Source organism: Triturus cristatus, chromosome 9 (genome assembly GCF_964204655.1).
Source record: "Triturus cristatus chromosome 9, aTriCri1.1, whole genome shotgun sequence".
NCBI lineage: Eukaryota > Metazoa > Chordata > Amphibia > Caudata > Salamandridae > Triturus > Triturus cristatus.
In genome coordinates, this window is record NC_140592.1 from 620,734,269 (window position 1) to 620,753,287 (window position 19,019).

Consider the following 19,019-nt stretch of genomic DNA (forward strand, 5'->3'; position numbering starts at 1 on the left):
GCCATGTGCACTGCTCCCATTCTGCAAAGTCTTGACTATTCCAAACAATTCATTGTTCAAACTGATGCATCTGAGTTGGGGGTAGGGGCTGTGTTATCACAACTGAATGAAGAGGGTCCGGATCAGCCAGCAGCTTTTATAAGCAAAGAAACGTTGGTCAGCTATTGAGAGGGAAGCCTTTGCTGTGGTTTGGGATCTGAAGAAGTTGAGGCCATACTTGTTTGGCACTCACTTTATTGTTCAGTTGCCCATAAGCCCCTCTTATGGCTAAAACAGATAAAGGGTGAAAACCCCAAACTTTTGAGGTGGTCCATTTCCCTACAGGGGATGGACAATACAGTAGAACATAGACCTGGGAGTAACCATGTCAATGCAGATGGACTCTCCAGATATTTCTACTTAAAACGTGAAGACTCAACGGGTCAAGGTTAGTTTAATGTCCTTACGTTTGGGGGGGGGGGGGGTTGTGTAGGAAAGTAGTATCTGCTTCTTATGGTTACCCCCACGTGTTGCTGATGTCATACTTTTTTTGGCCTAGTCTGACTGGGATCCTACTATCCAGGACCCCAGTCTATCTGCTTTCTCCTGTAAATTGATATGCATGTACTTTAGGTACACTCCAGATTGGATTCTGGGGTACCCTTCTCAGTCCCTATTATATGGTACACCATGTACCCAGGGCATAGGTACCCCAGAGGCCTCCCACGGGCTGAAGCATGTATCATGCCACCCATGAGATGCCATCCAAATTGACATGACAGGCCTGCTCCTGCAGACTGTGTAAGATGGTGCTTGCACCATTTACTGAGATATAGGTTCACTTTATCTCTCTAAATTTCTACACTTAAATACCTATTGGTCACCCCTATGGCAGGCCTTAACAATCCTGAAGGCAGGGTGCTGTTTTTTACATGAGAGGGTGCCCCTGCATGAGCAGAGCCCCTCTGCAGCCAGACATATATGTGTAAGTGCATTATAACCTCGTGGTAAATGCTAGCTTTAAAACAGCTGCTTAAAAACATGTCGTGTTTGGTGTCCAGCACCTTGGAATCATACCTCCACACTAGTAACTGGTGCGGGAGATATGATTCCAAACTTCTAAAGGGACATATGTGGGTTACCGGTATACCCGGTACCAGCTTTCTCGACCTGGGCAGCACAAAATGGATGCTGCCAGCCACAGACACGATTATGCTCTCCTGCTGCTGAGCCAAGCTCGTGCAGAGGAAGTCATGACAATAGGCATCCTGTCACAGGGAGGGTGTAACCACCTCCCAGACATGATTTAGTGTATTGGGGCTGGGTGGGTGCATTCTTAGAGTGCCAAAAAGTCTGCACTTGGGGCACATTTGGTTTCCCTGTGCATAGTCCAGCTCAAACCAGTTCCAGGAGCCATTTGCTCCTACTATGGCACGAAACTGCACAAAGGACATGGGTGTAGCCACCCCTCTGTCCTGATCCTCCCCTAGGAGGATCCACAGAATCTTTTCAATCTCTTCCCATGGGTATAAAGTGGGTTACCTGCCTACACACACACCCCCCAGACTAGTAAGACAGTTTCTACCGCCCCTGATTTCTCAACCTGACCACCACGTGACACAGGTACTATTATTCCGGGAACTGGGAATGGGACATTCACATTCATCCAGCGCATTACACATTCATCCCCAAACCCCTCCCACGACTGGTAAGACAGTTTCTACCGCCCCTGATTTCTCAACCTGATCACCACGTGACACAGGTACCATTACCCCGGGAACTGGGAATGGGAATACATGCACTGGACACACATCTGCTGCCACCACTGGATCCCACCCTTACTGGTGAATCCAGAAACACATTTCCACAGAAATGACACTTAAAAACAAACTTAGAACATTAATCCCTATACCATGTGACTATCTAAAATGCAGAGTTTGGTAGTGCAGCCAGTTGCTGCTGCGGTACAGCGCAAACGCAAGTCCTATCCCACCGCTGCCACCAATGTTAGAAATGGAATTTCTGGTTGGCTAGGGCTTGCGCCAAAGCCAGGCAGAAACCACCACACCAGGGCTGGGGAGTTACACGCCAAAGATAATCCCTGCTCACCCCCTTGGTAGCTTGGCACGAGCAGTCAGGCTTATCCCGGAGGCGATGTGTAAAGCGTTTGCGCGCGCACCCAGCAACAACACCCAAGGCCCACCACAAAGGAAACTCCACACAAGTTATTATATAAAAATAGCCTTTGTATTATACCAAAACACATTAGATAATAATCACACAATTTACACTGTGCCAACTGGCACTGGGCAGAATTTTACAAGGGACTATTTACACGGGACAGGGCCACATGGACCACTGTCAGAATTAGCACAAATCACCAATAGTAAATGTAGAACATAACACAAATTAGCACTGTAGAACACAACCAGTAACTACTGGCGCAATAATGACCTCAGCATCATCACACTAGCATCTGAAAGAAACACTTTAGTTAGATTCCTCACCTTAGAATATCCCCAGGCGTCAGACTGGATCCGGAAGATTTTTCGTCAGCAATACCCCTTGCGCGTCGCTAGGCGTCGTCTGCGGCTCCGCGTCCGTCGTCGGCGTCGTGCGCCGGAATGACGTCGTCGGAGTACTTAGACACCGCCCTCGCGCGCTGACGTCAGTTCTTCTTTTTTCCGCGCCAGTAAGAGCAGATCCGGGGGAGCTACCCCTTTAGTCATTTTTTGACTAACTTTTTCGATCCTTTTTGATCTTGTCGACTTCGGTGCCGGTAGGATGCCTGGGTTTAAAGCCTGTGCTGACTGTAGCCGCTTGATGTCGGTTACGGACCATCACTGCCGGTGCCTTTACTGCTTGGGTCTCGACCACGACGCGGAGTCGTGTTCGGACTGCAAGGCCCTGACCTCGAAGGTTAGACGGGAGCGGTCCCGTAAGCTTCTCGAGATTCGCCACTCGGCCCCGCGAGCCTCTCGATCCCGGTCCAGGAGGAGGTCCAAGGATCGGTCGCGGAGCCGCAGCCGACGTCACCATCGGTCGTCGGGATCCAAGTCTTCGGGTAAGTCGAAGCATTCCAAGAAGTCCAGGAGGCGACACCGCTCTTCGGACTCCCCTCGCCGGTCGCGCGACTCGGCCGAGGGTCAGGGTGGTTCCACCCCCGCGGCTCCGGCGGAGCCGCAGGCGCCGCGCAAGTCCCCATACCCGCCGGTCCCTGGGACTGACGCGACGCCAGCGGAGGTCAGTGCCTTCCTCTCGGCCATGAGGAGCCTGGCTCCGCCGTCGACGCCCGCTGGCGCGCCTTCGGGCCCCGCGGACCCGACAGGGCTGCCTTGCCTGCCGGCGGCTCCGGCCCCGGCGCCGTCGACGGCTCCGGCCTCGACGCCGCAAGCGCCCGAGGGACCCGTTCCCGAGTCCCCGCCGACGCCGGTCGACCTCGTCACGCCTCCTTCGCCGGCGTCGACACCGGTACCACCCCCGACGCCGACTCCGCTCGACGTCGAGCTCCAGTTCAGTCCCGCTCCGGGCCCGGCGCCGCTACGGCGTCGATGGACGCCGCGTTCGGCGCCGCTAGAGACACATTATGTCTACCGCCCGACTCCGTTCCTTCCTCCTGTATACCAGGAATCGGATGATGGGGACAACTGGGAGGGATCCGAGGATCCTATGGCCCTTCAGGCTCAAATGTCACAGGACTGGGCAGATTAACTGGGGGAGGCCAGTGGCCTGGATACCTCTCCGGACACTGGATTCGTCTCTCGTCCGACTGTGGCTTCGGAGGAGGGCGCTGCTTTCTCTGTGGTGCTGCGCAAGGCGGCCGCAGCCCTTGGGCTCGAGCTACCTGCCGTGGCTGTGAGGACTAACGTCCTCACTGAGGTGCTTCAGTCTGCAGCAAGCTCCACTGAGCCTCTGCTGCAATTCAATGAGGCCCTCATTGACGTTCTGCAGGGCACCTGGTCCAAGCCCTCCACAGTTCCTCCTGTGGACAGGAACGTCTCCAGGCGCCACCGCCCTGCTCCGGGCGACCCCAGTTTTCTGTCCCAACACCCTACCCCCGAGAGCCTGGTTATCCAGGCCTCTACCTCCCAATCCTCCTTCCCGACCGCTCCGCCGGACCGGGATTCCAAGAGACTGGAACAGTTTGGCAAGAAGCTGTTCTCTTCCCTTAGTTTGGGCCTGCGGTCTTTGAACACCGCCTGCCTCTTGGACCGTTATTCCCACTCTCTGTGGGATGCGGTGGAGGACGTGCTGTCCCTGTGTCCGGAGGAGGTCCGGACTCGACCTACCCAGGCTCTGGCCGATGGGAGGGATGCAGCACGAGACGCTATCCCATGTGGGCTTGACACTACCGACTCGCTTGGTAGGGCAATTTCTACCACGGTGGCGCTTAGACGTCACGCCTGGCTGCGGTCCACGTAATTTTCGGGCGATGTCCAGAGCACTCTCATGGACATGCCCTTTGATGGCACTCGCCTTTTTGGCGAGAAAGCGGACAGTGCGCTGAATCGCTTTAAGGACTCCTGGGCTACGGCCAAGTCCTTGGGCCTCTCGGCCCCGCGGTCGCAAACTTCCGCTTTTCGCCACTTTCGTGGCCAAGGAAGGGGTGCCTCCTCACGTACGCCTAGCCACCAGCCGCAGAACCAACCTGCACGCGGTCGCGGACGTGGTTTCCGCCGAGGCGGTTCTGGAGGACGACGAGGTCAGCCCACATCCACCCCGGCAGCATCCGCCTCAAAGCCTTCCTAGTCCGAGCTTTCAGGCCCATTCCACGCCAGTGGGCGGAACTGCTCCACTGGCGGTCCATCACATCGGACAGGTGGGTGCTGCAAATCGTCCGAAGGGGCTACTCCCTCCCCTTCGAGATGACCCCTACTGCCATGCCACCGCAGCACCACCGTATCTCGGGGGATCATTTGAATCTTCTCCACGAGGAAGTTTCGGCCCTCTTGGCCAAGGGGGCCGTCGAGCGCGTTCCGAGCCCAGAAGTAGGTCGTGGTTGTTATTCCCACTACTTTCTGGTGCCCAAGAAGGGCAAAGGGGGCCTGCGCCCTATCTTGGACCTCCGGAACGTCAATGCCTTCCTCCGGAAGGAAAGGTTCAAAATGTTAACTTTGGCTCAGGTTCTAGCTGCCCTAGACCCTGGAGACTGGATGGTAGCGTTGGACTTGCAGGATGCATATTTCCACATCCCCGTCCTGCCGGCCCACCGGCGTTACCTGCGGTTCACGGTGGGCCAAGAGCACTTTCAGTTTACCGTGCTCCCCTTCGGCCTCACCAGTGCCCCTCGGGTGTTCACGAAAGTGATGGCGGTGGTCGCAGCTCATCTGCGCAGATCAGGGGTTCCAGTCTTCCCCTATCTCGACGACTGGTTGTTGAAGGCGGGCTCGCCCCAGACAGTCGTCTCCCACCTCCAGACTACGGCGGATCTCCTGCATTTGCTGGGATTTTCCATCAACATGCCGAAGTCACACTTGAGTCCCTCTCAGAAGCTCCTCTTCATCGGAGCAGTTCTCGATTCGGCGCAGTTCCGGGTCTATCCACCGGAACAGCGGGTCCAGGATATTCAGGCCCTGATTCCCATCTTTCGGCCTCTATCCTGGGTTTCGGTCAGGCTAGTGTTGCGGCTTCTGGGGCTGATGGCCTCCTGCATCCTACTAGTGCATCACGCCAGGCGGCGCATGCGGGCTCTGCAGTGGGACCTGAAGTTTCAGTGGGCCCAGCATCACGGCAACCTGTCCGACCATGTCTTGATCTCGGAGGGCACTGCACAGCAGTTGCAGTGGTGGCTCACGGACCGCGATTGGGTCATGGGCAGAAGCCTCTCCCTTCCCCAACCGGAGCATGTCGTAGTGACGGATGCGTCCCTCCTGGGATGGGGTGGCCATATGGGAGAGGCGGAGATCAGAGGCCTCTGGTCTCCGGCGGAGTCTCGTCTCCACATCAACCTGTTGGAGTTGAAAGCGATCCGGCTTGCACTGAAAGCCTTCCTTCCCTCTGTCAGGGGCAGTGTCGTGCAGGTGTTCACGGACAACACCACCGCCATGTGGTATTGCAACAAACAGGGCGGGGTGGGGTCGTGGACCCTTTGTCAGGAGGCTCTGCGCCTCTGGACGTGGCTGGAACACCAGGGCGTCACCCTAGTGGTTCAACATCTGGCGGGCTCTCTGAACGCCAGAGCAGACCAACTCAGCCGCCGGTGCATGATGGATCACGAATGACGTCTGAACTCCGAAGTGGCGCAAGGTCTCTTTCAGCAGTGGGGAGAGCCTTGGTTAGATCTATTCGCCACCGAAGAGAACGCGCAATGTCAGCAGTTCTGCGCGTTGGAATTTCCAAGGCGGCACTCGCTCGGCGACGCTTTTCGTCACGAGTTGAGTTGCGGTCTGTTGTACGCCTTTCCGCCTATGCAGCATTTAATCACACAAGTCCGCACATACCAAACTCGCACCTGCACTCCCCATTCACCAGGAACTACCAGGGACACATACATTCCCCCATGCATTCCTATGGGAGGGCAGGTCGGTCTCACTAAATCCTACACAGAGCACACGCGCTTTCCACTGGGACACAGTGTGAAAGCGCCTAGAGGCCTAAATCCACTAATACACCATAGGGAAAAAGCTAATATACTCGCAAAAAGTTTAGGGGTGAACCTGCCAGAAGGGCCAAGTTCAACAATTCTGTGTGCTTTATGCCCTAGTCTCACATAGAGACTAGTAGAGAGTGCTATATTAATAAATACATATTTTTATATAAACACTGTGTGGTTCTCCTTTCATTTAGTCATTTAGGAGGTGATATTCTGGTAAAACAAGGTGATATTCTGGTAAAACAAGCTGCTTTACATTCCTTCAGGATTAAGCCTGAAGGATGCTCTCCATAGCTACCACTAGGATAGCTTTCAATAAGGTTATCTTTGACCTCGTACACCATAAGGGTCGAGTGGACTGGTACAAGGTGCCCACTTTAAATAGTGGACCGTATATACCGACCCACCTTCTCACAGTGACCAGGCGTTCGATGACACAGCTGCATTCTATATTACACATCACCACACACTCTAAACCATAATGTTGATCTTGCATCCTTTTTCTTCTTTCACATAATGGTGCTATACTCCTGCTCACTCTGCTCTCTTTGTATGTGGATGGGCCTTATGCATAGGAGGTCCAGCCCATCACAGTGTAATGACGAGCTGAGTACACTTGTTGAAAAAGATCATGCCTGCAAAAATGCAGGACCAAAAGTATATATCATAGTGATTTACCAGCATTTTTTAATGCTGTAATGTAAAACATGCACCACAGGAAATGCATCACATCTAAACTCTATAGCAAAGTATAAGTTTGGCTGAAGTCATTCGTTGATTAAAGCATGTTATGCAAACCTAAGACTCTTAACGTTCTCCACTTATTGTCAGCGGAATTATTTGTTGGGATAGGAATGTTCCCTGCTTGTTTCTGGACTTTTTGCTTGACCATGACATCACTCTAATCTAGCACCTAAGCTGGTCCCTGATAATGAGGGAGCGGTCCATAACCTGTTATGTGACCTGAGGGGGCACACCAAGCTTGCTCTCATAGTGGGCATTGAACTACTTGCCATACCCTGGGTCCATCAGATAAAGTGGTGGTGGCAGGGTACTGTGTATTGTGAATCATTAGTATGACCAGACCTTTTTAGGTCTCGCCTGGCTAAGGCGTAAGCGATCCTTATGTAGGGGCTTCAGAAAATGCTCCCAAAGGCTTCCCAGGCGGATCGGGTGGCGGTTACGCGCACAACCACGCGCATTCCATTTGCCACCAGCTACTTCCTGCGGTGCGCCGCCTCACGCATTCAGAGAGATTTAGTAAGGGGCACAAGACCTTAGGAATGCGGTTTATGGCCAGTGCATGTGAGGCATTCAAGCGCGAAGCTGGCATCTGGCATCGGACTTGAAAGCAGCAGACTGCTTTCGCCAGCGCGCGCTCGTCCTCACTTCCTGCATCCCCTCTTACAACAATTAACTTTCGTTATATCTCACACCCCATATGCTCGTTCCCTCCCACCCTTCCTTTGATGTCCGCTTTTCTTGTTGTTTACAAACCACGCCACACACTGCTGCACGCCGCACACTACCGCACGCCACACACTGCTGCATTACACACTGCTGCATTACACACTGCTGCACGCCGCACACTGCTGCACGCCGCACACTGCTGCACGCCTCACACTGCTACACGAAACACTGCTGCACGCCTCACACTGCTGCACGCCTCACACTGCTGCACGCCTCACACTGCTGCACGCCGCACACTGCTGCACGCCGCACACTGCTGCACGCCGCACACTGCTGCACGACGCCGCACACTGCTGCACGCCTCACACTGCTGCACGCCTCACACTGCTGCACGCCTCACACTGCTGCACACCTCACACTGCTGCACGCCGCACACTGCTGCACGCCGCACACTGCTGCACGCCGCACACTGCTGCACGCCTCACACTGCTGCACGCCTCACACTGCTGCACGCCGCACACTGCTACACAAAACACGGCTGCACGCCAAACACTGCTGCACGCCAAACACTGCTGCACGCCACACACTGCTGCACGCCTCACACTGCTGCACGCCTCACACTGCTGCACGCCTCACACTGCTGCATGCCTCACACTGCTGCATGCCTCACACTGCTGCACGCCTCACACTGCTGCACGCCTCGCACTGCTGCACACTACCGCACGCCACACACTGCTGCATTACACACTGCTGCATTACACACTGCTGCACGCCTCACACTGCTACACGAAACACTGCTGCACGCCTCACACTGCTGCACGCCTCACACTGCTGCACGCCGCACACTGCTGCACGCCGCACACTGCTGCACGCCGCACACTGCTGCACGCCTCACACTGCTGCACGCCGCACACTGCTGCACGCCTCACACTGCTGCACGCCGCACACTGCTGCACGCCGCACACTGCTGCACGCCGCACACTGCTGCATGCCGCACACTGCTACACAAAACACTGCTGCATGCCTCACACTGCTGCATGCCTCACACTGCTGCACGCCTCACACTGCTGCACGCCTCACACTGCTGCACGCCTCACACTGCTGCACGCCACACACTGCTGCACGCCACACACTGCTGCACGCCTCACACTGCTGCACACCGCACACGACCGCACGCCGCACACTGTTGCATTACACACTGCTGCATTACACACTGCTGCATTACACACTGCTGCATTACACACTGCTGCATTACACACTGCTGCATTATACACTGCTGCACGCTGCACACTGCTACACGAAACACTGCTGCACGCCTCACACTGCTGCACGCCTCACACTGCTGCACGCCTCACACTGCTGCACGCCTCACACTGCTGCACGCCTCACACTGCTGCACGCCTCACACTGCTGCACGCCTCACACTGCTGCACGCCTCACACTGCTGCACGCCTCACACTGCTGCACGCCTCACACTGCTGCACACCGCACTGCTGCACACCGCACACTACCGCACGCCACACACTGTTGCATTACACACTGCTGCATTACACACTGCTGCATTACACACTGCTGCATTACACACTGCTGCATTACACACTGCTGCATTACACACTGCTGCATTACACACTGCTGCATTATACACTGCTACACGAAACACTGCTGCACGCCTCACACTGCTGCACGCCTCACACTGCTGCACGCCTCACACTGCTGCACGCCTCACACTGCTGCACGCCGCAAACACTGCTGCACGCCGCACACTGCTGCACGCCGCACACTGCTGCACGCCGCACACTGCTGCTCGCCTCACACTGCTGCACGCCTCACACTGCTGCACGCCTCACACTGCTGCACGCCTCACACTGCTGCACGCCTCACACTGCTGCACGCCTCACACTGCTGCACGCTCACACTGCTGCACGCCTCACACTGCTGCACGCCTCACACTGCTGCACGCCTCACACTGCTGCACGCCTCACACTGCTGCACGCCTCACACTGCTGCACGCCTCACACTGCTGCACGCCTCACACTGCTGCACGCCTCACACTGCTGCACGCCTCACACTGCTGCACGCCTCACACTGCTGCACGCCTCACACTGCTGCACGCCTCACACTGCTGCACGCCTCACACTGCTGCACGCCGCACACTGCTGCACGAAACACTGTTGCACGCCACACACTGCTACATCGCCGCACACTGCTACACACTGCTGCATTACTCACTGCTGCATGCTGCACGACACTGCTGTACGCAGCACACTGCTGCACGCCGCACAGTGCTGCACGCCGCACATTGCTGCATGCCTCACACTGCTACACGAAACACTGCTGCACGCCTCACACTGCTGCACGCCTCACACTGCTGCACGCCACACACTGCTGCACGCCACACACTGCTGCACGCCACACACTGCTGCACGCCACACACTGCTGCACGCCACACACTGCTGCACGCCACACACTGCTGCACGCCACACACTGCTGCACTCCACACAGTGCTTTTATGCGATTTTATGCTACTGACATTGTAAATGACAATGCCTTTTATTTATTTTAAAACCAAAACCTAAATAAGAGGCATTGTAATTTTACAATGCCAATAGCTCAAACTCTTATAAATGCGAGCCCAATTGCATTGCCAATGCTTGTTCTTTGTGTCAAGGGGAGGCAAGCCTGCTGACTCCTCTTCGGTAACTTTCCGCTGTTAAGTGTAACCCAGAACTTTGCACTACTATTCCGTGTGCTACTTGAGTGCTTGTATGTGGAGTGAGTGTGCAGCACACATATATGGTAGTGATAGTGGAAGTAAACTGCATGTATTCCTGTGACTGAAGGGTGGAAATCCTAACACTGAAGTGAGGAGGATAGAGGAAAGGCAAGATTTAGAATTTAAACGAGGAACTTGTTAGCAAAGGATCATGGATCTTTGTTTTCTGAGCAAAGCCAATGGTAGATGGTAGGGGTGAAGAGTAATAGTGCAGTTTCTGTTCAATGTGAAGAGATTTCACACTACAATATGCCATTGTTTTGGACCATCTTGCTTGGAGCCAGTCTCATTGCTACCCGCTGTGGGAGCCATCACCTTGCGCAAAAACAGTGTCTAAGGAACAGCTCAAAAATGATATTTGAAAGAAAACCACCACAATCCGGTTTTCAAGCCTTACAAACAGATCCACATCTCCTGTCTGCAAATGGATATTGAATTGGAATTCAAAACATTCCAATTTATGACCAAGAAAGTGGGTGCTTTCCAGAATAATTGACGTATTACTGTGTGACAAGGGCAGGTGTATGCCTTACAACCAGTCTCCAAGGGGGTCAGTGGATATCACCTTTAGTCTGCTCTATCTTGAGCCAAGCTGGGCCCTCCGCTAGAACAAGCTTCTAACAGGTACAGCTAAATAGGAGGTACGACAGCACTTCACCTGCGATTGGAACAAGGGACTAAATGTATGCAAAGGAATCTGCCATGAGGCCTTGATACTTTTTGCCCAAGTCGGTGCTTGTGGTGAGAACTATTTTACTGACTAGCTTATCTATGCAGTGGGGTAAGTATTATTGATCTTTATCTATGCCTAATCAATGCCTATGGCCATTTAATCCTGGGGTGCTGTGGACTTTAGAGATCCCCTAGCACAGGGGGAGGGTGCAGTGTATTTGAGTTTTACTTAAGAACATAACAGATTACAACTATGTAACTAAGATTCTCATGGAATTGTGTAATATTGTTTTTGCAGTGAGATTACAATTTACTTTTATAAAAACCTAAACACTGCTCTGAAGAATACCTTGGTGTCTGTTGGTTGGCTGTTGAGTTCTTGTCCCCCCACACTATGACCCAGGGAAGCCTTTGACTGCTCACCCTCACTTCCTTCAAAGTCAAGTTTACAAAGGGTTCTACGCGGCCCAATTTGCAGAGCCACAGATTAACGGGCCCCAGGACTGCAGTGGCAAATGACCTTAACAAAATGTTTGTGGCCCAGGGTATGACACTTGTCCTCCGAGAATGTATGTCCAGCTTGTGATAAATGCCTACCTGCTACCTAATCTTCTGTATAGTAACACAGGCTGTTCTGGCAAGTGAAAGACCATCCTAGGGGGAAAAAAGAATCTGCATGATCGCAACTGCTAATAATATAAAATGAACATGCTAGGGCAGAACAGTCTGCAGGGAAACAAACACATATGACCTGTAGAAAGACATCATTATGTGCATGCTGCCTACAGACAAATAGAAACGTGCAAGGTATTCCTCTTTCAGGAGAGCCATGGGAATACTTGTGGTCTCCCCTGAAAAGACAATAAGTCAAAAACAATTTCCCTTTGGATTGCTTATGCACACATTACTTTTACCTCATACCACATATCTACCAAACACTTGTATAACCAGAGAGTGTCATAAAATCCAGAAAGATAATATGTAATTATTTTATTCAATTTGGTTCTATTAGGAAGAAAAATCCTTCTTTTTACAAAAATGCTTTAAAAACAGATGCCAAAATTGCTCCTTCAATCAATTACAGATAAAAATATGAACAATTCATATACATACATCAATACATAAATTCAATAGGGGAGAATAAAATAGACATTTGGAATGTGTCATTCAGTGCACTACTCCAATAAACATTCCATGATCAACACCTCTTTATACACAATCTTTACTTTTGACCAGGATTGGTTAGATATAGTGCTCTTCCTGTAGCAGCGTGGCTCCCCTAAAAAGAGCCAATAATTTATGATGGTAGGGCTGAAATCCTGTTCATATTTCTTCTAGATTGTAATAGTTTTCCCTCCTTGGGGTCAAAGTAGGAAATAACCTGGAAGGGATACCAGCTCCATAGGATGACTGTACCCTTTTTGCATGTATCTTTAGTTCCAGACCCATCTGAGGGGATTCCCTTCAGTTCCTTGTAGCATCTGTAAAAGTTGCTGGCGTCCTTGTGGCCTATTGGTGGGTAGAAACTAAGTGCCATGTAAGGATTTTAAAATGATCCTGCTCAGTGCATGGCAGAACTGCTAGGGAGATCCCAGTCTCAAATGTCCCACTTTGCTTAACTTGCCTCAATTAAATAAGGGAAAAAACACAACACTGGCAAAGTTTAGCTTGGAGGGGGTCTACATCAGTCAGATTGCCACATTTAGGTCTTCAAAGAGTTGAAGGATTCTGTAATCCCCATGGGCATGCCCGAGAGAGACTCATGGACATATAAGTTCATGTTCAAGTGCTCTGTTCATATAAGTTTCAGGTTAATATTGAAAATGGGTACATAGAATCACAATGTGCTGCTCAAAACCAGTAAATAAAACTAACATTAAACTTGTTATTGCTTAGTTTCAGAAATAACGATTAGTTAAAATAAATGTTCTTAAAAATATGAGTGCTTTACGTACTGAATCTTTCTTTTTTTAGTGTAGAAACTGCGACTACCAGCAAGAAGCCGACAACAGTTGCATATATGTCAACAAGATCACCCATGAAGTAGAGTAAGTAAAACCTGTCACTACATTCACACGTACTTTTCAGAGTACAGTAGCTTTGAGCTTTTGTGAGCTTTTTGCATTTGGCTGCAAACAGATTTATTTATTTTTCAGATGCCTTGTCATAAACACTCAAAAAATAACAGTAAAAATAAATACAGAGGAACAGTGAGCATTGGGTTCTCTCCTTTGACCCACAAGTTTCTGTGAAAAATTATTAAGTCATGGATCTTTCCATATCATTTTGGCGATGTTCACAATTAACTAATGATATTTCAGAAAGTGAAATGGTCACAGTGTAAGCCTGAGGCGTCATAGCACCTCCTGCTTGCAGCTAATAAAGTCGGTGAGTCAACAATCTGCCTGCGGCAATGCCCAGCTTAGATGAGTAGATTTCCCTTGTCTGCTTCTCATTCTAAACGGAGGTGATAGAGTTCGGCTATGGCCGGTACCTGTGGAATGACTCCTGGTGGCCGGTTGAGGCCGGGGAATGCCCGTGCCCTGTCCCCAAGGTCAGGAACCTCGGGTTCATCTTCGATGACCAGCTGAATTTTTCTGCCCAGGTTAACAGTCTTACTTCCTCTTGCTTCTTTTTACTAAAAGCCTTGAGAAAAATTGTCCCTTTTATCTCACAAGAACTGCAAAAGATTGTGGTGGTGGTGCTCTTTCTGTCTAAACTGGACTATTGCAATGCCCTTTTTTGGGCATTGATAAGATCCAGATGAGAAAACTGCGTTCTTTACAGAATGCTGCAGCAAGGTGCAAAAAGCACTCTACGGTGGTGGTGCTGAGGATAGCCAAAAAATGTTCCTACCTTACACCCCGTCACATGCTCTTAGATGTGCCAATTTAGGCCTTATCCAGATTGCTAAGATTAGGCGGGCAAGATAGGGTGCCAGAACTTTATCGAACTGTGCGGCAAACCTATGGAACAAAATGCCAATGGCCATGAGATTTCAATCTAATCAGCAGCTCTTTAGGCAGGACTTGAAAACATGGCCGTTCACCTCCACCTAGTCCCCCTGGTAACACAGGCCGTACTTCCTCTCACATACACTAGCGCCAAGACGCCATGGCAATCGAGCGCTCTATAAACATATATCCTATCCTATCCTAACAGCTCAGATGGCAAACTGATTCTGGGGGAATCCCCTCTTTTAAGATGGATGCCATATCAATGTCATAACGCAGGCTAAATGACTGAGGCTACAGGAGAGGGGCAGCCCATGAGTGGCTGATCTCAGTGATACTTGGGTCACACTCTCACCTCAGGGTCCTCATGGGCCACTGCAGCTTTTTAGTATTTGGTGTACACATCTCTTGGCACGATTCTTGCTCCATCACCCCTGCGTCCTCACACTACCTTGGGCATGGGGCAGGAAACAGAGAGGCCATTCACCCAAGTAGCATCTCTGCTCCTTGCTCCCCTCGATTTAGCATGCCTTGATAAACCCCAGAAGAACCACATAATATCTACCAAAACGAGGAATCTGGTGACAGCAGTCTTCTCTGCTGTTGGGGAAAAGCTTCTGCCCCTCTGATAATTTGCTGACCCCGAGTTCATCCAGGCAATCTTGAATGACTTTGTTCCTTTTGCCGCTTCCTGTGTCCGGTAAGTGCAGTGGACAACCCAATATACCCTTGAGGGCTCGGGCAAATGTGAATAAACAGGTAGAAAGGTGCCTTCAAGGGATTTGTTTGGTAAATAATTTGTATAATTTCGATTCTTAATTAAAGGTAGGGCAGTTATATACCTACAAATTTATTAATTATCACTTTTTCAATACTTAAATCAGCTTAGTTTGTCAGAATCAGGATTGAATAAGGTGTGAGTGAATCATCACATATTAACCTGAATACAATAAATTCAATAAACCAAAAGGAGGAGAAACAAGCGGGTGTATATATAAAAATTGAATTTATATTTCTAGTTCAAAAAAGGGTACTTCAAATTACAACAATTAAATACAGTGAAAGGAAATATTTCAATATTTGATGCCTTCACTTTCAAATTGATCCAACACTTTTTCACAACAATATATAGCCATTTCTCTGGAAAACAGTGTGATTGTCGACGTTTCGGTCTTTAGGTTTTCTTTACCAAGACCATCCTCAGGACAATTTTATTTACAAGGTTGACCCCTAATAAAATAAAAGAACATTGTCTTAATTAACGAAAAATCAACACCCTAAATAACGATACTTTTCCTCCAAAAAGTATATGTCGTTTCCTTAGTGATATTCTTAATCATGCCTCTAGGATATTACTCTAGACTTGTAGTCACAATTATTTCGCATTCCTATTGAAAAACATACTTGTTTTACATAAATGAATAAACAAAGCAATGATCCAGAACGAGTAATAATAAATAATGAAAAGCGTCAGCCTAATACTATAAATCATTTAAACTCATTTATCAGTTGTGCTTTTTGATCATTGTTGTCAGACATATAAAATGTAGGTTAGTCTTTATAAGCAATGGTAGTCCATTTTTTCTTATCCTCATCGTATTGATCTTAAATGTTGTCTATATGGCTTTTTATGGGGGCAACATTTATAGAGGTTGTTAATAAACATTTTCAATCTATTCCAGACCTCAAGGTATATATATCTTAGTATCTTGACACTATCCCAGTGCAAATAGTCAGGATATTTAGCTTAGTCCTGCCAAGAATATTGTAGTATTTAACTGAAATGAGGGCACCAGAACATTAACGTGTCTTTGTTTTCAAAAATAGAAGAAAATAATGAAATCTAGTCATTATTTGATCTAATCTTTGTGCTAAAGTTGATACGACTTGTAAATACGTAATATTAGATGTGTTTGCACTTCTTCTAATGTTGTGAGCCCAAGAAGGTGATCAGGAGATATCAATAATGAATAAACATATTAATCTTGGTATTTCTAGTTCATAATAGGAACGAGCTTATCCAGATATTGAGAGACTGAAGTATATTAATCAATGAAGACATACCTCGAATCACTGCGGGTTATTTTATCCACTGAAAATCAAGCGGGACGTCCTAAATTCGTAACTAATCAGTATATTGTAGTCAAAGAAATTCAGTTGATTGTCAAAAAGCTCCCGTCTTAATCTAAGATCAAACATATATTCAATCAATTATTGGGTCAGCGGTAAACAAAGGATCTAGATTTTAGGCAGTGAGCTACTTAGAACATACCTGTAGGTTATTTAAATCTCAAAAAAGCCTCTGTGTGGCAAAACTACTCTTGTGTCTGTTTACCGACACCGTTAAACACTCAAGTGGTCGTGAAGATGTCAGCGAATTAATCTAAAACGAAGAAAATATCTAATTTAGTTTGAGGTTAGAAGTTGGAGAAGGGTCTTACACTCCACTGCTTAGGGTGTTGATTTTTCGTTAATTAAGACAATGTTCTTTTATTTTATTAGGGGTCAACCTTGTAAATAAAATTGTCCTGAGGATGGTCTTGGTAAAGAAAACCTAAAGACCGAAACGTCGACAATCACACTGTTTTCCAGAGAAATGGCTATATATTGTTGTGAAAAAGTGTTGGATCAATTTGAAAGTGAAGGCATCAAATATTGAAATATTTCCTTTCACTGTATTTAATTGTTGTAATTTGAAGTACCCTTTTTTGAACTAGAAATATAAATTCAATTTTTATATATACACCCGCTTGTTTCTCCTCCTTTTGGTTTATTGAATTTATTGTATTCAGGTTAATTTGTGATGATTCACTCACACCTTATTCAATCCTGATTCTGACAAACTAAGCTGATTTAAGTATTGAAAAAGTGATAATTAATACATTTGTAGGTATATAGCTTCCTGTGTCCGGCATCACACCACAGTTTTGGCAGAGACCGCCACCGAACCACATTCGTTAGATGTTCCTTAGGAACATCGGATACTCCAGTGGGTACTAGTTTTGCAGTCACTCTCCTAGTGTCCTTTAGCTCTGAACCCTTAAATGTTACCCTACTCTGCTTTCTCCCAGCACCCTGCATTGCCTCTGTAACTTGCGCTAACCATGTGCCACTCTCTTCATGACTTTCACATTACGTCCTTCTCTCTGGCAATCTTATTCATTACCTCGTTCAATTTTGTTAAAACTTGTAGTTTTAATTTTCAGAAGATTTTTTAGCTAAACGTATCCAGTTATTTTAGTTAACTGAATTCAATATTGATAAAAGATCCTCTAGCTATAAGATCTCTATCCCCCAGCCCCCCACTCCATTCCCTAGGGCCAACTTTGAAATTTAGAGTGGCCCCCATCCTCTGGGGCTAGAAAATGTAGTGTCTGTGGGATCCCATTCCCAGGGACACTGCTGTTGCTTGACAGGGAGAGCATTCCCTTCCCACATTCTCCCAGACATGGAACACAACTTTGCTGACGCCTAGTGGGAGAACAGAAAAAGCTGCTGCTGCCCAGGCTGGAGCAAAGGAATGGAGCTGGCTGGGGGACTGGCAGGGTCCTTTGTGCCTCCCCTCCCCAGCCATCATAATTTTCCTATATCGTGGGTGTCCCTGGTGGGCACTGGAGCACCCACTGTATTAAAAGAAATGGCCTGCTCCTGCTGACGTCCACTGTGAGCACTGGCTAGGGAGTCAGCAAGAACTACGGGAAGCCTGCAGGGACTGCAGGGCTTTGAGGCTCCCCCGTGGTCCTAACATAAATGAAATCAATGATGTCATAGAACATATCATGAGTGATGTAATATGTGGGGTAAATAGCAGTCCCTAGTGGGGACGCGAGTTATAGTTACTTTAGGACATGAGTTTCAGTGGTTTTGTTCAATTAAAACTCTATGTTTAACTGACATTTTCACCTAACTAAAAGCAGGTCCGCGGCGTGGCCTGGCGTCTGCCTAGATGGCAGCATAGAGCTTTGCCGGTGCCCCTACAAAAGCCTGTGATATCCGTCCATTATCCGGCAGCTGCTACATGAAAAGCACCTGAGCGACAGCGGGACACCGAGCACAGACGTTTGGTGTCCCGAAATTGAAGCTATGACCCGCATAGACGGAGTTCGACAACACGGGCCCGCGAGGCATCGGATCGTAGAGGCCTCCGGAGCAGCGAGTGACGAGCTACGCCGATGCCAGTGTATCCTGTTGGGGGAGGCCGCGGCACTGTCGTGTGCGGCCTGGATTAAATTAGCTGGGTCCCGGAAATCCTGTATCACGTTGCCATACCTGCCCGTAAGAATTGAGGTGCCGGGCGGTGTCAGGTGGCAGCGGGGGCAACGGCTGGCTGGCGGATGTTGCGGCCCCTCGCAGTGGACCTGAGCGGGTGCGGAGGACAGGGCCTTCCCGCGTTAATTGCACGATCCTGTGGCGTTGCGCATTGTTACTGGCATCGGCCCCAACTGTGGTGGACTGCATTGTGGAGAGCCATTCGCGGAGCTGGTGACGCCGGAGGGTTGTGGCCGGACCCGTAGGGCATTGAGATCCTGTTGGCTGCCGCGCCTGCCCGGTAATAATTGTGGCGCCGGCGGCAGCGGGAATGAATAGTGGCTGGAGAATATGAATTTGGCGGCCCCCATAGCTTTCTTGAACTACAGGG

At 49.5% G+C, this 19,019-nt stretch overlaps 1 protein-coding gene across 2 annotated transcripts in view; it reads left to right on the forward strand.

The window, feature by feature from the left end:
• The window catches only part of POLR2I (RNA polymerase II subunit I), a 216,763-nt gene that overhangs the window by 77,012 nt on the left and 120,732 nt on the right, over positions 1-19,019 (forward strand). For both annotated transcript variants that reach the window (XM_085625663.1, XM_085625664.1), the window contains exon 3: positions 13,401-13,474. In XM_085625663.1, coding sequence (XP_085481789.1) covers positions 13,401-13,474 — 74 coding nt within the window. The remainder of the gene's footprint in view (positions 1-13,400; positions 13,475-19,019) is intronic.